The sequence below is a fragment of the Anser cygnoides genome, chromosome 7 (assembly GCF_040182565.1).
Source record: "Anser cygnoides isolate HZ-2024a breed goose chromosome 7, Taihu_goose_T2T_genome, whole genome shotgun sequence".
Classification (NCBI taxonomy): Eukaryota; Metazoa; Chordata; class Aves; order Anseriformes; family Anatidae; genus Anser; species Anser cygnoides.
In genome coordinates, this window is record NC_089879.1 from 28,892,009 (window position 1) to 28,914,933 (window position 22,925).

The 22,925-nt window shown below is 40.7% G+C and overlaps 1 protein-coding gene across 7 annotated transcripts in view; it reads right to left on the reverse strand.

Moving 5' to 3' along the window:
* PHYHIPL (phytanoyl-CoA 2-hydroxylase interacting protein like) overlaps window positions 1-22,925 on the reverse strand; it is a 129,270-nt gene that overhangs the window by 11,911 nt on the left and 94,434 nt on the right. Inside the window, exon 1 of one of the 7 annotated variants that reach the window (XM_048069389.2) lies at window positions 22,707-22,899. The exons of 5 other annotated variants lie outside the window; for them this stretch is intronic. In XM_048069389.2, coding sequence (XP_047925346.1) covers window positions 22,707-22,812 — 106 coding nt within the window. In that variant the 5' untranslated portion in view covers window positions 22,813-22,899. Of the gene's footprint in view, window positions 1-18,803; window positions 18,882-22,706; window positions 22,900-22,925 lie in introns of those variants that run through there. One more of the 7 variants, XM_048069392.2, reaches the window with a different exon arrangement.

The window sequence follows — 22,925 nt, forward strand, 5'->3', positions numbered from 1 at the left end:
TGTTTAAGCAGAAGATGGGGTGATGCTGCTGAGGTTCTCAGACCTACAGAGCTGGAGGGACTCAGATCCCAGCACACTGAATGACTGAATAAGGACATGAGCACAGACGCTGCCGTATATATCCATGATACTTCAATGTGCAACTTCGCTTCAAAACTGATCTTGTATACTCCGCACCTTTGGGCTCTAGCCACGTTATAAATGGCCCAGGTAATTTAAACTTCAGGAGACATGCAAAGCAGTAATGACCACTGACTTGAAGTAACCAAGATGAAAAAAGACTTCAGAGCACACTCATGACAGTTAAAGAGCAAAAGTGCTCCCACAAATGGCTACTGTTTTCTATATAATTTTTGGAAGTAATGTTTAGATGTCTGTGCTCCTCATCCATTTCATAGAACCATAGAATCGTACTTCCTTTACTTAAAAAGTGAATAAATAGCTTGAATGAATGCTTAAATAAATATCTCCAGATAATTTTTAGAAATATTTTTAATATGTCTTGAGAAAATAAAACTACTCACATTACTAAGTACAAAGCTATCTTTTGTGTGTGTGTGTGTGGTTGCACAAAATCCATAATAAAAACTTCTCTGAAATCTTTAAAATTCTTTGGAAGTGGAAAAAATAATTTTAGAGATTTTGAAATACAGAGTATAACAGAATATGAAATAAATAAAGCATCTCACAGTCATCACTAGCAAGCAATATTCTAGTTTCCCTTGTATTTAGAATATAAAGTATCTGTGATATATGTAACGCATATGTATATTTTTATACTTGTGTAGTTCTCAATGTCAAAAGCCATTGAATTGACAGGCAGTATTAGGAACCTGGTAATGACCAAGGATGCACGTACTAGACCAGCTTTCCCCCCACACAGATACAGCTGACTAACAAGGTAACATATTTGTACCTTGCCTTTTTCTCACCTGTGCTTTGGTAAATAGTTTGAACTGGTTTTCATACTGGAAAGCATATCCACTTCAAACCATTTCTTCCTTATACCAGCATCAATTAAAGAACAGACAACACTGGGAAATAGGAAATCTACTAAAAGCACAGATAACAGCTGAACTTACTCAAAAATAGAATATATTTTCCCTAAAGCATCCAAAAGTCCAGCTGACAAGAAGTTAGTACTGTTAGGATATGAAAATAAGTGGAGAAGGCCTTAGAACAAGCTGCTTTCATGTTAATCGTCTTCCCACTTCACTGAGGCTAAATTCGTCTTTCTTTGATGAAACATCACAATACATACAGGAATTGAAAACAGAAGCAGCATAGGAAATGTCACTCTGAATAGCTTCATATCAAATTAAAACAGATCAGCTTCCAATTAAAATGGCTGCTTTGTTTTGCATTCATGTTGCTTCAACAGTGGGTGCCACTGCAGGACTTGATAGAAACATTGCTCTCTGGTTTCTTTCAGGCAGAAAATTGTACAAAAGCTAGTAGTGAAACAAACCTGGTCTCACTGCCAAAAAACAACAACTAGGCATGTCATCCCTGCGTGCTGCAGAAACACCTCTGTTCCAACAACAGCAACAAAACAGCTTATTTCTATAACAAGCAATAGGGCTCAGTGATTCTTGACCCTTATAAAAAGTCAAAAACCACTCGTGTGCATAGGTCACACTGGAAGCATAAGACATTAAATTTCTACAAAGCCAAAGAATAAACACAAAATGCTAGCTTTACTGAGATCAGCTGAAGAAATGCAAGATTCATGTTTTATGCTCCTATTCACAGGCTTATCTCTCTCTGCCATATCCAGAGTTAAATTACAAGTTAAATTGTCTAATCAATTTTAAAGCAGTCATGATAGTCACTGCTGCAGCTGAGCCAAAATGCTGGCAAATGGGTAACAAACCAATTTTATTTATACACACACAGACACACTTAATTTAGTATCCTCATTATATCCTCTACGTACATAAATTATGTCTGAATGGGAAAAAAAGGCAGAAAATTCCCATTGAACATCCATGGCTTTCATCTGTCCTTACTGGAGACAAATGATAAGACTCAGAAATTGGTAAATCTATGCTGAAAATATTTGGAAGAGGATTTTTTTTTTATTTGCCTCATCACTCAAATCAAATTGCTGAACCATGACATCTGCAGCAGTGGCAAGGCGGTAGGGACGAACCTGGACACATCTCCAGTTGGTAGTTACTGAACCCTCACAATCACTGAATTTTTATAATTTTAGAATATTTTATTATTCTTTTTCCTTCATTCTAAAAATGCAGAACTTTGCAGCAGGGCAAGGTAATACTTGCCTGCTTTTTCATTTCTCAGGCAAACTGTTTATGTTATCCACAAAAGAAATCCTGAAAGGACTAATTTGTAATCCATCCTTTAAGGCTATTTACAGCTCCCATAAGTAAGTTTTATGTAAGTAGACCAATAAAATAACACATTGATACCAGATTCCTGTGACACTGCACGTGGAAATTATGACTCTATTTCATTATTTGGAAGCACTAAAAAGATGGGCTCATGCTCAAAGTCTGTATACCAGACACCTGCAGTAGGACTCCTAAGCATTCAAGAACTCACTTGATTTGTACTCAGCAATCAAATCACGCCTCCTTTCCCGTAACTCCATCCATAATACTAATATGCCAGCTTTCACAGCATTAACTATGTAGCTGACTGCACTGTGAAAGCATGAAAAGTTATCCAGCAGTCAATAAACAAATTCACAGAAAACAGAACTTGCAAATGCTGGAATACAATGACATAATAGCCATCCATCAACTGGGGAAAAAAAAAAAAAAAGGCAGGTATTGCAGCCATAATGAATGCAATTGCTTGTACTCACTGTGAAGTGAACTCATGAAATAGTCATTCAGCTGCAACGATGTCCATTAAGTATGGAGAAATTAAAAGAAGGAAGGGCCAGGTGAAATCATTTTCTCTGCTGGAGCTGAGAAAGCCTCCCTTCACTAATTGTGGATGAAAAAACATATCTAAAATACTACTCTCTATCTGTAACGCAGACTTGGATACTAGGGAGAACAGCAAACAAAGTAATATAAGAAAGCTTTTCATAAAGCTATTTCTTCTTCATGGCATTGGACATTTGTCCAACATCTGGATAAAAAAATATCCATTTTACACATGGGAAAACTGTAAATATCTAAGCAGACTTTGGAATTAAGGGAGGGGCACTTTCAAACCATCACTCAACCAAAATTAAAGCTGTCCTAAGTAATGGTGGAACGTTACATATCTCTGAAGTGATGTAAATGCACTTTATATCACAGATCTCAAACATGCCAGGAGAACAACCAACAGAAAAGAGAAGAAAGCGATAAAATGGCTCTTCCCTGCATCATTTTAAAAACTCTCGTTGACTGTGTTTCCTGCTAAGGCATTGTCAGACTCACAGAATGGCTGAGGTTGGCAGGGACCTCTGGAGGCCATCTGGGCCAACTCCATGCTCCATGCCACGCAGAGCACTGTCTTTAAAAAGACACTCAAGGTAGTAACCCCAGCAGATTTATCTGTGAAGTGTCAGCTACAGGAAAACCTAGGAATTTGATCAAAGGAAACAAGACTAAGGTTTGTAAGCCAGAAGAAAAAAAAAGAAAAGAAAAAAAAAAGGCAAGGTGAGATCGTACCCACCTAGCAGAAAATTAAGAGCTAAAGCTGGATTCTTAATACATTCTGGTGGGATATCTGTAAACCCGAGATAGGTAAACGGGGATGAGAGGCACAGAGGAATGAAATACAAGATACAGTGAAGTTTTCAGTCTCAGAAGATCAGGTATGCATTATACACAGATACCAATAACACATGTAATAGACACAATAAAAGCCAAATAAAACCTTATGATACAAATTTGTTTTGTTTTTTGTTTTTAATGTCACCTGGTTTAGATATTAAAATATATCCATTAGGGAAAACAGAAAGTGTGTTTCTCAAATCAACATTTCCAATACAATGAGAGGCATTAGCTATGACCTTTTGAAGTAGAAATCTTTGATGAGAGGGATCAACATGAAAAAGAGCACATCGGTACCATGGGGTAAGAAATCCTCTTAGTAGAGACTGGTATTATCGACTGAAAACAACTCGTTTAGATACAACAACTTGCGCAGAATGACCAGACACATTTTTATGAGCTCTGACAAATTTCTAGCTTTCTTTGTGTTGACAGATCAGCTGATCGGTTATATATCGGCTACATAAAGGCAAAACATTAAGTTTGTGATTCCAGGGAACTGCTTGTGTGTGACATTGAGTACTATAATTCAGTCTGAATTTTCTAACTTAGTGTGGAGGTATGTTACTTCCTCAAAAAATAAGGGAGAAGAATTTAATAGGAGGGAGAATTCGTCTTTCTGTATAACCATCAAAAATGACAGGAAAATTGCCAGGAAATTACATATGAGTTACACACTTTAAATTTATTTCATCATAAATATAATATCATGTTTTTCTCCTCAGCTTTGAAATGAATGGGGCTCTGTCCAACTGCTAGCTATGTAAGACTGTTCTACAGGACTGTGACAATATGTCCCTACTGAGCAAATTAATTAACCTGAATCTCAAAAGTTTCAATGTTCACTGCATCATCTTGCTTAAGAGACAACAAAAACACATAGAGGAAATACAACTACAACAACATTTATAAAATGATCAAGTCAAGGCAGTTATTTCTTAGGCCACGTCAGTGACACTTCTCCAGGATGGCAATCCTTTTTCAAAATTCAACTTGCTAGCCGTAGCCACCTAAGTAATATTTATGTGTTATTCAGTATCTGTGCTTCTTTTCTTGTACAAAAAATGAGTGAATTGTCTCAGACTCTTAAATGCCTCTCCCCCTCTTTCACCCAGAATCCTGGTAAACCAACTCCTAATACATATTTTTATGTTTATATAAACATATTTTAAAATATTTTCTAAATACATATCCTTGTAAAACCAATTCCCACATTAAATAAAAAGAGAATGCCTGGCTCGATAAATCCTGTTAGAGGAATAAACCTCTCTAAATCTTTCTCCTCATTTCCTCCCCATGTCTGACACTAGTGTTGTGTATTTTCTAGTAAGATAACGTGCACTCCTCTGTCCAATTTTATTTTTTGTTTAAGTTCTGAAAATTAAATATTATTTATAACAAGAATATATCTATATTTACTGAGAGGTTTGGAAATGTTTGTTATACATTCAGATTCCCTTGTTACTTGGTTTAACTCAAAGCGTAATTCCTTCCTACTAATCTACACCATTGACTTCAGCAGCAATACTCCACACTGCAAAACGAAGAAACCTAGACTTTGCGAGCACAGTTGACCCTTCAGCACAGCCAGCTTCTTCAGCAGTGAGTGCACCCCAAAACTGTGCCTACGTAAACTTCACTGGGTGATATCCACAAGGGTTACCTAGCCATTGGCAGAAATTTGAAGCTGAATGAGTTTATGAAAGCGATATAAATTTTCTAGTTTCTGCATTAAGGAATTTCTCTTGGTAAAAACTCTTACAAAAGGCTCAATTCTTCCTCTCTCTCCCATGGAGAACAAATGCCCTGCACAATCAGTCCCATGATTCACATCAGGAGAAGACCAGTACCTCAGTCCTGCAACTGACAGCAACAAATGTGCAGGCTTAGTTCCCACCGAGCAGTGCCCCGCTCTCCCCAGCATCATTTCTCACTGCCTGCTGCCAGCTACAGGACTGAGACCCTGTTCCACAAGCAGCCTCTCGCTGCACGAAGACAGCTCAGAGACTCGGTTGCTGCCTGACAAGAGGTGTAGTACAGTAACCGAAGGAAAGCGTATCATGAAAGAAAAGCATTCAGCAGTCTTGAAGGTTTGCCATCCGCATGAATACTAACTCAGCCTGGATGTTGGTCTGCCCTCAGTGAAAGTGCTTGAATATCACACACTTTGAGATCTTGGGCTGATGGGATGTCAGGGGCTTACCTTCCTCAAAGGTGTATGTCTCCACTAACACCACGGGAAATACACAGCACAAGTGTGGCAGACCTGACAGCCAGCAGCAGCACATAGAGAGTTTCGCTGATATATTTTGGACTATGATTATGCCATCAGAACTAAAGGGCTCTGGTCTAACATTCTCTCAGCAGACACTGAATGCAACATGAGGTTAAACAGGAAATTAAATACATCTGTACAGAGAAGGTCAGTATCGTTAGGAAGCAGAAATCAAATAGTCCTGTTGTAACACTTCTGTGGAATATAAATTTTGGCTTAGACACAAAATTCTTGCAAGTGGGTTTGTTGGGCCATACATACATATTCCTTCAAAGTTAAAAATAATAAAACCCAATCATTTCATTGACACTTAAAAATGACAGTAGATACAGTACCAAGGAAAAAGCGGGAACACGGGAACAACACTCCTGCCATAGATGTCTGTGGAACACCTGGAATAAATTTTACGCAAAAGATCTGTTCTCTAATGTAAATACAGACTGGCATGCGAAAGATTTTATGCATACTACTTGCAATGATGTTCATGCACAATACTTATATATATACTTGATTACAAATATCTAATGATTCATATCTAAAGGTGACAGTGAATCGTGGAAGCTCATAAGTTTCACAAACCCAAAGCCTAAGGCAAAACCTGACCAAAAGTCCAATCAGCAAAACTTTGTGCAGTTGCTAATACAGCAAGGCTGACCTCATTCATTCACTGAGATTAAATCTTTCTTGGGTATCCTTATGTCTTAGAAGTATTTAGTATTTACACTCAACTCATTCAAAACTAAACAACATTTTCAGGATGTCAATAGCAGCCTAAAAAAAAAAAAAAAAAGTGGCTTTCTGACAGACTGAGTACTAAACTGGAAAATGATGTGAATCCTTTTTCAGTTTCCCAACGCCTTATGGATACTTTCGGAAGACAATTCTTATAACTGCATACCTTCATGTTTCTGGAAAGTACACACAAGACTGGACCCCTATGACCCTATTTTTTCTGCTTCCTTTCTATATTTTTCTTACATGTAAATTGAGGTGTGTTACTAAAATGTTAAGCTAAACACACAGGTGCACACAAAATTTCATTTTCACCATGTTAAAAAATTGTAAGAGGAAATTAAGAAAAAAGAGACATTTCATTATCAGATAAAAATGCACAACTGGAAGGTTGTGAATAATCATGTGGGTACATATTTCTTCACCAAGGACCAGCAAAACTGTAGGACACTAAAATGACACACACACCATGTTTACTTTTCCCCCTCCTTCAAAGTATGCAGATCTCCTGACCTTACCATGATCTAAGGACTGATCTAACCTTCATGGTAGAGAGCTGAGAATTACTGTGATCTCCTTTTATGACCTATGAGTAGCAAAAATGAATAAACCGAACTGGCCAGATGAGCTGTGACTGAGTACAACCACCAACAACTGTGAGTGTCTCCTCACCCTTTCTTCTGAACCAAAATTTATACCAATATATTGTTCCCACTAAAGTTCTCTTAGGCTGCTTATATTATAGATGTATTTTTAGTGTACCTTGTCACACTGAAGCTAAAAAAGGCTTCTCTGGAACCTTCTGTAGAGTGAGAAATGCAGTGTGGCAAAAGTGGCTTCAGCTACTGCTGCTGTGACAGATGTTGGGCTGCCCACATCTCAGTTGGAGGACCATGACAGGTGGAACAGAGACTTTCCACCTGTGGTCACTGCAATTATAAGCGAAGAGTTGTATCAGCTCAACATTTCCAAGTCCATGGTGCCTGATGGGATTCATCCCAGAGTGCTGAAGGAAAAGGCATATGGAAAAGGCTGGACCCCTCCCAACAATTTACCAAAGATTGTGGGAGTCTGGGAAGGTCCTGGCTGACTGGAAGCTAGCCAATGTTATACCCATCTACAAAAAGGGCATGAGAGAAGAGCCAGGAAAATACAGAGAACTCAGTCCCTGGAAAAGGTATGGAGAAGATTTTCCTGGGAGATATTTAAAAAACAAAGCTATTATATGGTCAGCCACATGGTGGGTGAAAGGAAGGTGGCGGACGTAATCTTTACGGATTTTAGTGAGGTCTTGCACTGTCCCTCATGGCATCTTTCTGGACAAACTGTCCAACTGGTAGATAAGCAGGTTCAGGCTATGCTGGGTGATGAACTGGCTCAACAGTAGGGTTCAAAGGATTATACTAAATGGGGCTACACCTGGCGGGCAGCCGGTGGCTAGCCGTATTCCCCAAGGCTCAATTCTAGGGCCAATCCTGTTCAACATTTTCTCAATGATCTGGAGGCAGGAGAGGAATGCATCCTCAGCAAGTTTGCTGATGATCCTAAACTGGAAGGTGCTGTTGATGCCCTGGGGGGATGAGAAGCCTTGCAGAGGAATCTAGATAGACTGGAGTACTGGGTGATCAGAAACCGCATGGAGTTCAACAAAGGAAAATGCCAAGTGCTGCCCCTGGGATGGAGTAATGCCAGGAACAAGCACAGACTGGGAGACGAGTGGCTGGAGAGCAGCTCAGCAGGAAGAGCCCTGGGGGTGCAGCTGACAGCAGGCTCATCATGAGCCAGCAGTGTGCCCTGGAAGCCAAGAGGGCAAACTGCATTTTGGGGCGCATTAAACACAGCGCAGCCAGACAGTCAAAAGAGGGGATTCTCCTGTTATATTTAGCATTAGTGGGGCCTCACCTTTAATATTATGTGCAGTTCTGGTCTCTACTACATAAAAATGATGTCAGAGTACTTGAAAATGTCCAGAGGAGGGCAACAAAGCTGACAAAAGGGCTGGGAAGTGTGTCCTATAAGGAGAGGACACTGGGGTTCTCTAGCTTGGAGAAAAGGAGGCCGAGAGGCAACCTCGTTGCTCTCTGCAACTTCTTGAGGAGGGGAAGAGCAAAGAAAGGTGTCAGTCCCTGCTCCCTGGTCACCGATGGCAGGATGTATGGGAACGGCACTGAGGTGCACCAAGGGAGGGTCTGACTGAACACTGAGAAAAATTTCTTTACTGTGAGGGTGGTCAAACACTGGAATGGGCTTCCTAGCGAGGTGGTTGATGCCCCGCGCCTGTCAGTGTTCAAGAGGTATTTGAACAATGTCCTCTATTAATTTGCTTTAACTTTGGCTAGCCCTGAGGAAGTCAGGGGGTTGGACTCAATGATCCTTGAAGGTCTCTTCCAGCTGCACTACTCTGTTCTACTTAAAAACCATTGGTTTTCAGGCCCCTGACCGTCAGAGCTAGAGCTAGGCTAGTGCAACCCCACCTTCTTGAAATCAAACAGGACATCATAGTAGTCTGTTAACACTAAGCCACCACAGTATTTACTACTAATTAAAGTAATGCGTCCGTTTTGTTCAGCACAGCAAACTTACTGTACATGGGTGGTAAGTGGCTCTCCTCAGCATGTGCTGACTGCAAGATGCATTTTAAAAATAAATTTTAATTAAAATGAGCATTTCTCAGCTGCTGAAAGAGAAACAAGGTAGTAAGGGATGTAAACAGCTCTAAACCATCTTCTAGCTTAATTTAAATGTCATCTAAAAAATACAATGAACTATACAGCCACTTATATGCACTAGAATTTGCATGTGGACAGTTATAAGAAATTCAGATTTTGAGAGGTAGTTGCTACACCAGAAACACTACTACAGAGGCAGATCAATTTATCATACCTAACTTGTTCATTTAGCAGGAGAAGCCTGCGTTGTCAGATATCTATGCATCCTTATGAAATTCTGTACGACCATACTTTGGACTGCACTCAGACCCATTTTGTGGTGTATTTTTGGAAGGATGCTGTCTCAGTATTACAGCAGTTCAGTACTGTGTTGCTGGAAAACAGAGAATGACATTTTCCTGCATGCAGACTCCCAAACAGTTGATTATTAAAGGACAGATTTTGGAGCAGGAAGTGATCTGGAGCTTCTTATGGCATGAGGTTTCTCTCTTCTGATGAATAAACAAGTACAGCTGCCTCCAAGACGGTGAAATTGCCTACGTCTCCAAGACTAACAATGAAAGAAAACAGATCTAACAGATGAAGGCACCAACTGTATGGCCCTGGACAAGTTGCTTGGGGCCAGATTCTTATCCAAGTTACTCTGCTCTAGGTCACTGACCTAATTGCTCCAATGCTCTTCATCTAACAATGTAACTGAAGGCAAAGCATTGCCCTTAATCTTCTACTGCTGTTAATATTAACTGTGTATTAGAGAAATGAGTAGCCTTTCGAACATGATTTGTACTTTCACATGACACTGAACAAAATGGAGAGGCAAACAAACTTCAATTTTAGTTGAATATTATGAAACTCACATTAACACTTGTTCTACCTCATTCTTATTTGACTGGCAACAACTTGTGCCATTTACTGCAGCTGTGTCTTAATCAAAAACTAAAAATGTTACCTATCTCAAGTTAGGTCAAGTGAGTTCAAATCTAGCAAGGAGCGGGAGCCTTGTATTCACACGAGCTTTAATTTGACCTGTCAGCATGTCTGCAAACTACAACTGCCTTTATCGCACAAGAATTTTCATTTAAGACCCACTTTTCTTTCAAGCAAAGGGAAGCCCACAGAGAAAGGCAAAACTCATCGCTTGAAGGGTAGCAGAGAGAACTCAAGGCTGAGGAACACAATTTTACTAAGCTTTCTTGAGCAAGCAGGGTGCTCAGCATGAGTGGGCTTTTGTAACTCACTGGGTACACTGGCAGTCTGCAGCATGAATGAGCATTTCTTTACTTCAACACACTGGTAATTGCTGCGTACCTCTCACACATCTCTTGTAAGGAACAGAATTTGGCTCTGTTTTACACCAGTTTCTGCTTTTTAACTGTGATTTGAAATGTATTACATAATCTCAATAGCCGAAGACATTCTACTTCATAACTAACTCTTGTACTATTTTTTTAACGTAATTTTTATGCAGGTTTCCAACCTTCTCTTAAGACACTGACAAATGAAGGGGTTTTAAGAGCCTTTTTTTGGCAGGGGCTGTATTTGTCTGTTTTGTTCCACTTTTAGTTGGTTTCCTAGGACAACCAAACATAGGCAAGGTCTTTGCATCCACATAGGATGTGGGTCTGCCACTGGTTCACTGTTACTAACTTTCGAACCTCTGACAAGAGCAGAGAGAAGGTCATAGACAATTTAGGTTGCTACCACCGTTACTAAGGTAGGCAGACATGCAGAAATGAGAGAGGATGCTGTTAAATACTCCACATCAAGGGCAGGGCTACAATGGATTCAAGCTTTTCACAGATACTAGAATATACAAATGACATAGCTGTGAATACTGTAGTCAAAAGCAAGCTTTAAGCAGTGTTTTCACCATGTTAGAATTCACCCTTCCCTAGGAGAGAAGCTGCATAGAGTACAGGCTGTGCAGGCTTATTAGAAGTCTTGACTCCAGCTCATCATTTTCGTACCCTGATGGCATCTGTAATAGACAGCTCATATAGGTTCCCTGATGTCTAAATGAAAACGAGAAAATTCAAACTGAAGTCCTGATGTAATTAAGTTAAAAGAAATCTATAACAACTCCAAACCGTCAGATTTAAATCCATTGGAAATCCATAGTCCTCAATAGCTCCAGAATTTTTATTATTTTTTTAAAACGCAGCTCAGCTGGATGCTTTAAATAGTTTCCATAATGAAGTCTTCTGTGGTCTTATCACCCAGCCTATCAAATAGTCATTGGATCATAATAACATGGAATCAATCATGACCATGCTAAGACAAAACGGAATTAGTGCCTACAGAGAAATAGCTGTACAACTTACTACAAATTTGGTAAGCCAATCAAGTCCCCTTGGATATGTTACTTAAAAATAATTCAGACTCAGATTCATTTTTCATGTTTCAGATTTAGAACATTCAAAGGCATCCTAAGTAATACTTTCCAATTCACACTCCCTACCACGTGAGCTAAATTTAACAAGTGTACTAAGATATACTGAAGGATTTAGGTTCACTTTCTGCTTTCTGCTTTTCTGTTGGCCTTTCTGCTTTCATCTCAAGCTCCGCATACTTGAATTAGCACTGACAGCCTCACCAGACAGCCTAGGTAGTTTGCTGATGGTTTGCTCAAGGAAGCAACTCAGAAACCAGCTGAGCATTAAAGAATGTATAAAAATAGGAGGAGGAGAATCAGTATTTTGTTTCCACATACAGGTCCTGATTCTGTCTTTCCTGCACTTGTACAGTTATGAGGAAGCACAGAGTACTGGACATGTTCCTACCTAAACAAAGTGACGAAGGGAAGTACGGAAGCTACATGCAACTTATTCAATGGGTTGAGGTTCCAAAGCACGGCACAAAGCACTTCACAGACAGAAGAAGCAACGAAATGTACCTGGAGCTTCAGGTGCCTCCAATTAGGAGAAAAAAGTAAGCTCTACTTAAGGGCAGAGCTCAGACAATCCCAAGAAATAGTGTATGCGTGAAGTCCTACTGCTCAAATTTGTCCATTCATGAAGGGTAAGGCGGTAGCTGTATCACCACAGAGCACGTGACGCTGGCTAAAATTCCAGCACGTTCCACAAGCGAAGGACAAAATTTTGATGTCATGGATTGACTGAGCTGTAGTGGGTTTACGTGGCAAGGTTTTGGCAGCAGGGGACCATAGGGGTGGCTTCTGTGAGAAGGATCTAGAAGCTGCCCCATGTTAGGTAAGGGCCCCACTGCTGACCAGAGCCGAGCCCATAAGTGATGTTGTTTTGTGCCTCTGTGAGAGCATATTTAAGATGGGAAAAAAAATGCTGAGCCACACAGCAGCTGGGAGAGTGAGAGGAGTGGGAACAGCCTTGCAGGCGCCAAGGTCAGTGAAGAAGGAGGGGGAGAGGTGCTCCAGGCGCCAGAGAGAAGTCCCCTGCAGCCTGTGCTGAGGACCATGGTGAAGCAGGCTGTCCCCCTGCAGCCCATGGAGTACCACAGTGGAGCAGGGTTCCACCCTGCAGCCCGCGGAGGAGACCACGGTGGAGCAGGTGGACCTGCACCGACGGAGGCTGCGGCCTGTGGAAGACCCCTGCCGGAGCAGATTCCGGGCCGGACCTGCAGCCCGTGGAGAGGAGACCACGCAGGAGCAGGTGACCTGGCAGGAGCTGCTGCCCGTGGGGGATCCAGGTTGGAGCAGTTCGCTCCTGAGGGATGGACCCCGTGGTATGGACCCATGTCTGGAGCAGTTCTTGAAGAGCTGCTGCCTGTGGGCAGTCCACGCCGGATCAGTTCGGCAGGAACTGCATCCCATGAGAGGGACCCCACAGCACAGGGGACGAGAGTGACCGAGAAGGAGCGGCGGAGAAGAAGCGCTATAGACTGACCATAACCCTCATTCCCCCGTTCCCCTGCGCCGCTCGGGGGGAGGAAGTGGAAGAGGGTGGCTGGGGGGGAAGGTGCTTTTGGTTTCTTTCCTTTGTTTCTCACTTCTCTAGCTTGTTAGTAATAGGCAATAAATCTTACTTTCTCCCTATGCTGAGTCTGTTTTGCCCGTCATGATAATTACTGTGTGATCTCCTCGTCCTTATCTCAACCCTTGAGCCCTTTTCATGGTATTTTCTCCCCATTCCTCTTTGAGGAGGGGGAGTGAGAGAGCGGTTGTGGTGGAGCTCAGCCACCCACTCAAGTAAAACCACCACAAAAACAGATAGGCCTAGGGGTTTTCACGTCCTGTAATTAGAGATGTGTCTGGAAATTACATTTAGAGTTTAAAATCCAGAAAATAATAAGAAATGTTACCACTCTGAAAGCCATGTTTACCACTAACTTGAACATAAAATTACCAGCGTAACATCCATCATTAAAATGTAAGTGCATATTTACTTTATGTTATCAGATGCACCTTACAATTAGCATTAAAATACAATCTGCTACACACTCATCCTTATTCTTATCCCTTAGTTTATATAAACTTGCGTATAATTTCCCTTTACATACGTGAGATTAAAAGGACCGAAGACACAACATGAATCACTCTGCTGATGCTTGCATACTTGTACTTATGGCTGGCCAAGATTGAAAGAGCTTTTAAACATCTTTTCACCCTGCTGATTTTGAAGTCCATATGTCTTCAACCATAAGTACACATAAAAGAGAACTGAAAAAAAAAATCCACCACAGAATAATCTTTTAAAAATGTTTTTTCTTCTAGCCCTAAAAGAGGCAAGATGAAATCCAGACAAACCGAAACTTGAAGAGATAAAGTTTGTATTAGATACGTGTCTGTATGTGTCAGGACTGAATGCACACACCCAAAGTTAGGAAGAATATAGTTGTAAGATTGTGAAGATGCTGAGTTATGAATCTAAATTTACTTTTACACAGTCCTATTGAAGTCAGTGGAAAAGCTCAGGGACTAAACTCACGGGATACCTCTGACAATTGCAAACTGCACAATTCTCCTAACTAGAGTACATTCATACACAAAGCTCAACATGGGAATTCCTCAGACTGTTCTTATCGTCCTAGAGCTGCCAGCTGTGTCTGACTTAACAATATTGGAGAAATAAACTCCAGATACTGGTCTGTATGTGGAACTGAGAGTGCAACTCTGGTAACAGTTACTTCCTTTCATTCCGCAGGAATAAAAGAGTAACACTAAACTAGTTTTAAGGTTTCCCCTTTTTGGCAGCAGCTAGAACTGTCAAAGCTCAGAGAAACTGTTGTTAGGTTATGAAAACACTATAGCTAATCATTGTTTTTGAAAACATCCATGCAAAACAGCTTACTCATTCAAGCATAAATAAAACAAGAACACTGTGAAAACAATAAAATAAAATTGATTAATGATTCAACTACAAACACCACTGTGAAAATTGATCCAGCTACAAACACTAAAACAAATTCTAAACAAACCTTCTGTGCTGAAGGAAACATTTTCAAGGTCACATAAAGGATGCTGTGCTGTATAACAAAACAGCGTTGAAATCACAGGAAGTGATGTTGGAGCAGAGCTTTCTTTCGTTCCAATATCATAAGCATTTCGTTTGTAGTACTTTCCTATGACAAATTTTTATACATATATCATTGATTGAAAATGGCAGCAGAATTTTTTCAGACATGTTCCTAAATATTTAGGGTGGTGAGGCACTGGAACAGGTTGCTCAGAGAATCTGTGGGTGCCCCATCCCTGGAGGTGTTCAAGGCCTGGATGGGGCCCTGGGCAACCCAATCTGTTGGGAGGTGTCCCTGCCCATGGCAGGGGCTGGAACTGGATGAGCTTTTAAGGTCTCTTCCAACCCAAACCCTGCTATGATTCTATGACTTGGAAAAAGTACCTCAAGTGATATGCTTAAAACTGCTATCAAGACACAAGAAAACAGTGGATGATTCTGGGCCATGTTCAGGCAGAATTAAAAATAGCTTTCCAGGTTACATAAAGCACAAAAGGCCATGCATGCTGGCAGCATGGCAGACGTATCTACTGTACAAAGCAGACAAAGAAAAACAAGCCCAGACTGGAAGGACTTTTAAAGATTACCTCCTCAGTCGTGCGTAAAGATGCTGACACTACTTCAACAGCACAAAGAGAACTGAAACCTACCCTATTCCAAAAGCTGGGGCCTCCAAACCTGCTTTACAGAAGCCATGAATAATAAGAGGTAGAACAAATTACAGGGAATGAGTAAAGAAGGTGATCTTTCTAGATCATGGAGGGAAAAAAAGGAAAATTAATGAGGCAGAAAAGTCCCAGAATGAAAAAACAAGGTCAGGAAGATAAGCTTCAGCAAGTCTTTGGAGCCAATTTAAAACAATGATGCCTGACTGAAACCAATTCAAAAATAAATGAGGAAATACAAGACATCTCTACATAATAATGTGATATAGCCCTTCCTCCTTCCTCCCCCCACCCCTCCCCCCCCCATGACAAAACAGTCTTCTGCTCATTCTAGAACCTATGACTTCTGGGACCAAGGACCTCACTGGAAGGGTCCTGTAAAAGCTGAAGTGGCCTGTAGCACAGACTGATCTAGGTTATACAGGCATAACTGTAAGGTAAGTAATAAGCTCAGGGAAGTTTGACTCATAGTAGGCTGAGAAGAAAACTGCTACATATAGTTTAAGATAGAAGCTGAACAGATGAAGAGGTTACTAACAACATTTACTCAAGAAAAACAGCTTTTGTCTTTGAGATTTTCAGTTTATGTGAAATTTTAAGTGAGGGGGTGGCTTGACATTCCTACTTCTCAAATGCTGGAGACAGTAGTATTTCTCTTCCCTAAATGATTCCTCCTGCCATGGTAGTTACTAAGAACTTGATCTGCAAGGCTGAACACCGGCTGGCAGAGAGGAGACTGACACACGGCAAAGCATGAAAGGAGTTCAGGTGCCTAACGGACTACCACAGAGCCCACAGCTTTTTTCCAGGCTAAATAAGCATCTTCACGAACGTTCTGGAAAGAGACATCACATTTCTTTATTGCAGACAACATCAAAATAGGAGCTGCAAACACGGTGTGGCTTAGAAACGTAGACAGAAAGTGATAAAATGGATTCTGCTACAGAATAAATAAAAATGCATTTGGAAATTATAATCTGGAAGAACAAAAGCCACAAAAGAAGGGACATACATAGGAGGCAGTAATGTTTAAAATACCCTAATTTAAAACAGTGAAAATTAACTACAAAAAACTCATCATACACTTGAGTTTCAACCTAGCAATATCAGCTTATAGCACTGAGAGAGAACAGTGTTTCTGTATGTGAGTCTGGCATAATTACACATCAAGCATTTAAGATGATTTACAGCAGATCTAGGAAAGTTTCAGTGAGCAATAACTGAGTCAGCTAGGGGCACAAATAAAACGGCAGACGACTTAAATAGCTAATCATATGTAGCTTGGTTGTTGACAGATCAAACAGTTAATAATCTATTAAACAGATTGCATAACGCTCTAAAAGGAGAAGAGGAGGGAGGAAGAAGGAAGGAAAATGACCCTAAAAATAAAGAATATTAAGGAAGGATGGAAATAATTGCATTTCTTGACACAAGAATGTTGAAAAGTTATTTTTCAGCAAAGTCTCGCTAGTTATTAATGGCATCACTGCTTACAATACAAAACAAGAGTGTAAAATATTTGCATCAGTGAGATGAAGTGAAAGACATAAGCAAATCATTATTCTTCTTCTCTTCCACAATTCTAAACATCATTTATGAAGACTTCAAATAGTTGCTTGGACCCTTTTAATATACTTCTGTGTCCTAACAGTAAGGAATGTTACATGTGGAAATTTGTGCCTCTGGCAAAAATGTCAAGCTGAAATGATAATAAGTACTTCTATTTGCAACAAGAGAACTTTTGAAGCCATATGCAAGATTCTGGCTCCTACCTGACAATAGCATTATTGCTTGTCACAAAAAAAATAACCCCTAACTTTGCTAATTTGAAGTTCTGCCAACTAAGATGAAATTTTATGGAAAAAAAAATGCATTAATCAGTTGTCCCTATCATTCAAATTCTAGAAAAGTGATGCAGTTTGCAGTTGAAGAGCATGTGTTTAAATCTACAGACTTGCAGTTAGGGAGAGAAAGAGAAATGACAATAACCTCTGAACTTTGTGTGATATCTGAATATCACACAGGCATCTCTGTTATACTAGGTCTTAACATAAGGATTATCTATTATGCTCAGAACTCATTATTAACAAAACAAAACACAATAACAACAAACTATGCAAGTCTCATTCAGGACACTGAGTATTACTTCCAAACTTGTATCTCTCAGTTGTTCTTCGTGTAGGAGTCCACCTAGAAATTCATTTTTTTCCTGTCTCTCTGACTTACAGGACAATATTTCCAAAATAGCAGTGACACTGCTCCGTAATGCCATGAAAGGGATTTGAAGAATGGCTTCAGAGCCTGGATGATGCCACTCTATCCCTCCTGTTCAAAAGACAAATATGTACATGATATGGCCAAGGAAACTCCTCTCATCTACAAATTCCAGAAATGTGTTGCAGAATGCCCTGATAAACCCAACATGACAATAAACTTCTGAAATAAATAAGAAAACATGAGACAACCTCAAATAGCATGGAAAGCCAGAGATACAAGTTGTTTATACAAGACAGAAATGCCATCTTAGCTTGTATGATGTAATACCTATATAAAAGCTTTTTAGACTAAACAATTTTGATGGTGTCAAGTGTTTGGATGGTGATTGAATTGATTTACGTAACTGAAGCTGGCTAAGACCCCGATTCCAGTTGTGATCCTGACACCCAAATACTATCTTCATATATTATGAACACACAGAAAAAACAAAACAAAACAAAACACTTTAAAAACAGGTTAGTAAGACTGTATAGTTTAAACCATCAATAGTTAGAAACATCAGAATGAAGCATACTTGAATAACCTTAAATTGTCCCCTTTGTATGTTCAAATTATGATATAGTCTTTAATTGCATGATTACATACTATTTTTCTACACAAATTCTGACTCATTCAACATATTGAATAGTGCGTACATAATGAACTATTTTTCTTGTAACAGCTATTCACAATTGTTCAGTGTGTAGTCCCAGGACTTATTTATTACACATTATTCAGATCCTGCTCTGAAGACAAAATTATGAATTTAATCATGGGCTTTTCCAAGTACCTCATGGGTTTTCCAGGCTACTATGGTGCCTGGCTGCTTAACAAACATTCATTAGTTTATTTTGAAAACATCTCTGTGAGGGAAGGAAATAATATTACTTCCATTTTACACATAGAAAAGTGAGGCATGGAGAAATTAAAAAAAAGTTACTTTCAGTGCCTATTTAACATCATTAATATCTCTCCCCACCCCCCAAGCATTTAGCACCGTGCTTTCTGTACGTTCAAAGTCTCACTCTCACTGACATTACCTGCAAATGATGACTCTCAGTACCCTTGAAATCCTGATAGCACGGTTCCAGAATCAAGCACCCAGAAAAGGAGGAACACGAGTAACAAATCCCTGTGAAAAGTAGGTAGCTCTTGCTCAGCTTCATGCAGGTCAGACAAAATTTTTTTTCTCCATTATTTCTTCCCGTACTTTGCTTCCAACACGACCACTCAACATCCCCAGTATTCACGACACAACCTTCAATGTCCTAGCACCATGCCAGTTCTGCATAGAGGACTGTACTTTACCATTTCCTAGCTTTAAGAGCTTAACTTGGTAACCCTAACAACCCATTATGTCTGCCATTTCTTAGGTCTTACAAAACAGCACCTGAACAAAAGATGAAATTCTACTTGTAGCTTCGTATCAATCCTCACATAGGTAACCAGCAGCGTTGGAACATTTAGGTGCACAGTTAACAGCCACCTGCATAGTACCACCTGAACTAAAGAGCCTGCTGTCAGCCATACCAAACTGCCATCCTTCAAATGGATAAGCACTGAAAAAGGATGTCATGCTTTGCCAGGGGATTTTAGATATCTTTGCTGGTAAATAAACAAGGAGATGGCATCTGGCTATGGAACGTTGCATGTACTCATACACACTGACCTTTGTCTGCCTACCACCAAAAGATAGCTACTTCTGTCCTCTTCCTTGAGCTTGTTCCTGTCCTGCCCCTTCTTCCACTGCCCAGCCACCCTCCAGAAGTCCTGTTCTTCATTCCTAAGGCTGTCATTTTGGTCCCAGCCTCTTTGCTCAGCAAGTCTCAGTTACATTAATTTACCCCTAATCTCTGTGGTCCCAACTGCCCCGTTCCCCCACCCACATTGTCATACTTTCCGTCTCTTCTTTGCAGACAGGTCTCCAGGTTTTCTCTTCTTCACAGGCTCCCAATTCTAATTCCATCCTCATTCACCCAACTCATCTAATCTGGGTGAACACCTCCTCCTCTTATTTTCCCAACTTTTCTTCTCTGGGTACCCCATCCAAATCTGGATTTCCTCCCTTGCTACTTCATCTTCTTTTCCCATTCTCATTCGAGGTCATTCTTCCCACCCATTTTCACATGCAATTTAATCCTCATAAACATCTCCACCTTTTAAGTTTCTTCTGTTCTTTCGCCCTCAACCAGCCGCAGCCTGTCTCTACTAGCTCCATGCCCGTGTGCCTTCTGGGCCAATCCTCTCGCTCCTCTCCCAGTCCAATACTCCCAAGTTCCAACATCTTCGTTGAAGATTTGCTGCTCTGCTTTTCTCCTTTTTGCATTTGGATAGGTGCCTTTCTCTCCCCAGCTGCCTGTGCCAACTGCGGGAGCACAGAAAGCAGATGACAGCGTCGCTGCTCTCCCGCTGGCAGGACTCCAGCAGCCCAAGTGCAGGCATCTGTAGGGGGAGCCCTGAACAACGAAGGAAATTCAGCTCCTAAAATCTGTCACTGTTCTTTCTACCAAGTCTCTGAAAAGGAGAGTTTTTTCAAAATTTCGGAAGTTATATATACATTCACAGAATTGGCCTGTTCATGACGCAAAGGCCATCTATCTACTAAAGGTTAATACCCAGCTAGGGTCAATACAAATTTCGCAAAATGGTCACCAGAATTTTAAACACAGCTCAAACATTCTTTCCCTGCCTAAGTTCACAAAAATATGGCTGCAACATTCAGATACGGCAAAGGAAAGCAACAAATGATGTGCTTTTTTTCTGCAAAGTCAGTTCATTAGAGTTCTAAGGAACTAAATGTTGCCCTGTGCAACAGACTAATACAAATCTGTGCTAGTAGACACAACTAAAATAAGAAAAAAATGCAAGATATATTCATAAATAACAAAGAATGCTGAAAATAAGAGCTGATAATTGGCTTTATAATTTTGCATTCACTTTAAACCAAATCTTAATAGGTGTTTTTATTTAAAGATCTCCAAAATGCATACATTTCTTTTATTTTGCCTGAAATTTTTAAGTTTTCTAAATGGTCTGATTCATTAAGAGAGGTGGTGATATCTGTAAAAAACCTGAAACAAACAGGAAAAAAAAACTAAAAAGATATGGATTGTGATATTATTAATTGCTCACTCCGATTCCTGGATTTCTGGTTCCTGTATATTCTACCACAGAAGGTATAACCCAGTTTTCTGAATACAAAATGTTTCAATATCAATTCCCTCATCTTAAAAATACAAGAAAAATATTTTGTTATCTGTGTAAATATTTCATTATTGCTTACAGTTTTACTGCAACATTGCCTGCAATTCCAAATTAAGAGTGCAGCAGAATTTATATCATGGTTGAATTTGCTGTGCTACCATTTCGTTGGCTGTCTTCATGGCTGCTATTGTTTAGGGATAAAGGACATTTTCAAAAGATTAAAATCTAGCTTAATTCACGACAGGTAACACATATTTATGTTTATTGCAAAACTTTGACCTCAGTGATACCAGCATACCATCCTGACAGCTCAGTCTTTCACAGCTAAGATACACTAAAATAAATCATAAGTATTTATAATATAAATGCACTAACTAAACCCATGCACACAGTTGGGGATATAAATGTGTTGCACATGCATTTGCACGCTTACCTAGAAAGATTAACACCCAAATCTTTGCTTGCTTGTTTTTATGATCCCATTTAAACAAGCTTTTTGATACATAAGTGCCACCTGTAGGAAATACTGAAGTATGCTCCAGTGTGATCTTGTGCCAAGTAAGGTACTGAGTTGCATATTTTGTATGCCCGATGTAGGTGCCCCTGTCAGAAATTCGACCACATATGATAGGAAGGAATGACCCCGTCTGATACGGGCTTGCTTGATGGAGATTGGTTTGTCAAGTCAGATCTACAGGGAAGCTGTTGTTTTATTGTGAACCCCACTCAAACAGGAATTAAAATGAAAAATAAAAAGCACTATTTTTTCCATTTGCCGGTCTCTATGACTCTGTTTCACAGAAATCATGCATGTTTAACTACAGAATGTTGAACCAAATAGTGTCTGAGATGATTAACATGGAGTACTTCACTACAACTGCCTGGGGCAGACAAATATTAGGGATTGCATAATTTTTCCATTTTCACTTCTCGCCAGCATCAATAAAAAGAAACAAACGTGAAATAGTGTTTTAACAAAGCAAGCCCAGCCTCTACTACTACATATGTAGTTCATTTTTTCTAAGTAGTGCATTAGGCTTGAGAGGACGGAAGTGGATATTCTACCTTAGATCAAACATCAAAAAAAAAATCAAAGAATTGCCAATGCCACTGCAAAAATGATTACTGAAAAGACTTTTCAGTGCATTAGCAATTAATTGATTTTTTCAAGAAAAACACAGAGCTTACAGAATTTCATTGTTTAAAAGGTTTAGTCTGTCTTGGTCAAAGGAGCGAAGTATTTCATCAGAACTAATTTGTAAAAAAAAAAAAAAAAAAAAAAAAAAAAAAAAAAAGGCTGAGGAAGCTGTCTGCCTGTTCCTGTACACGCTACCTATGACAGGCTCTGACAATCCACCCACAGCAAGGAAATAGTTGAATTAATGCCACTGTGTGTCATTCACTCGTACGGGATTGCCGTTGCCCAGTATGTGCACCTGCTAACACACACCGTACGCTCAAAGCACGCTACATCCATCAAAACGAGAAGTTATTTTTGCCAAGCAGACACTCGGACGAGAGGATGGGCACGGTCGGGTATCGGCACGCCACCGGTGGCTCTCTCCCGGCCGGCAGCCCGGGCTTCTCCCCGCGGTCTGCCCCCGGAGCGCTGCGCTCCGCCGCCCCCCGCGGCCCCGCCGCCCGGTGCTGTCCGCGGTGCTGACCCGCCCGCCCCGTCCCTTTTGTTCTCGCTGGCGGCGGGGCGGCGGCGGACAAAGGGCCGCGCGGCGCGGCCTTACCGTCCCTCTCGCAGAGCTGGATGGCCTCCAGGCTCAGGTTCTTGAGCACCTCCTCGCAGGGGCTGCCGGGGCTGCTCATGGTGGGCGCCAGGCGCGGAGCCTCCATCGCGCCCCTCGCCGCTCCCTGCTGTGCCTGGGCGCCGGGCGGGGCGGGCGGGCGGGGAGGGAGCGCGGAGCGGGGCCGTCACCGCAGCGAGCGGGGAGGGGGCGGCCGCGTTT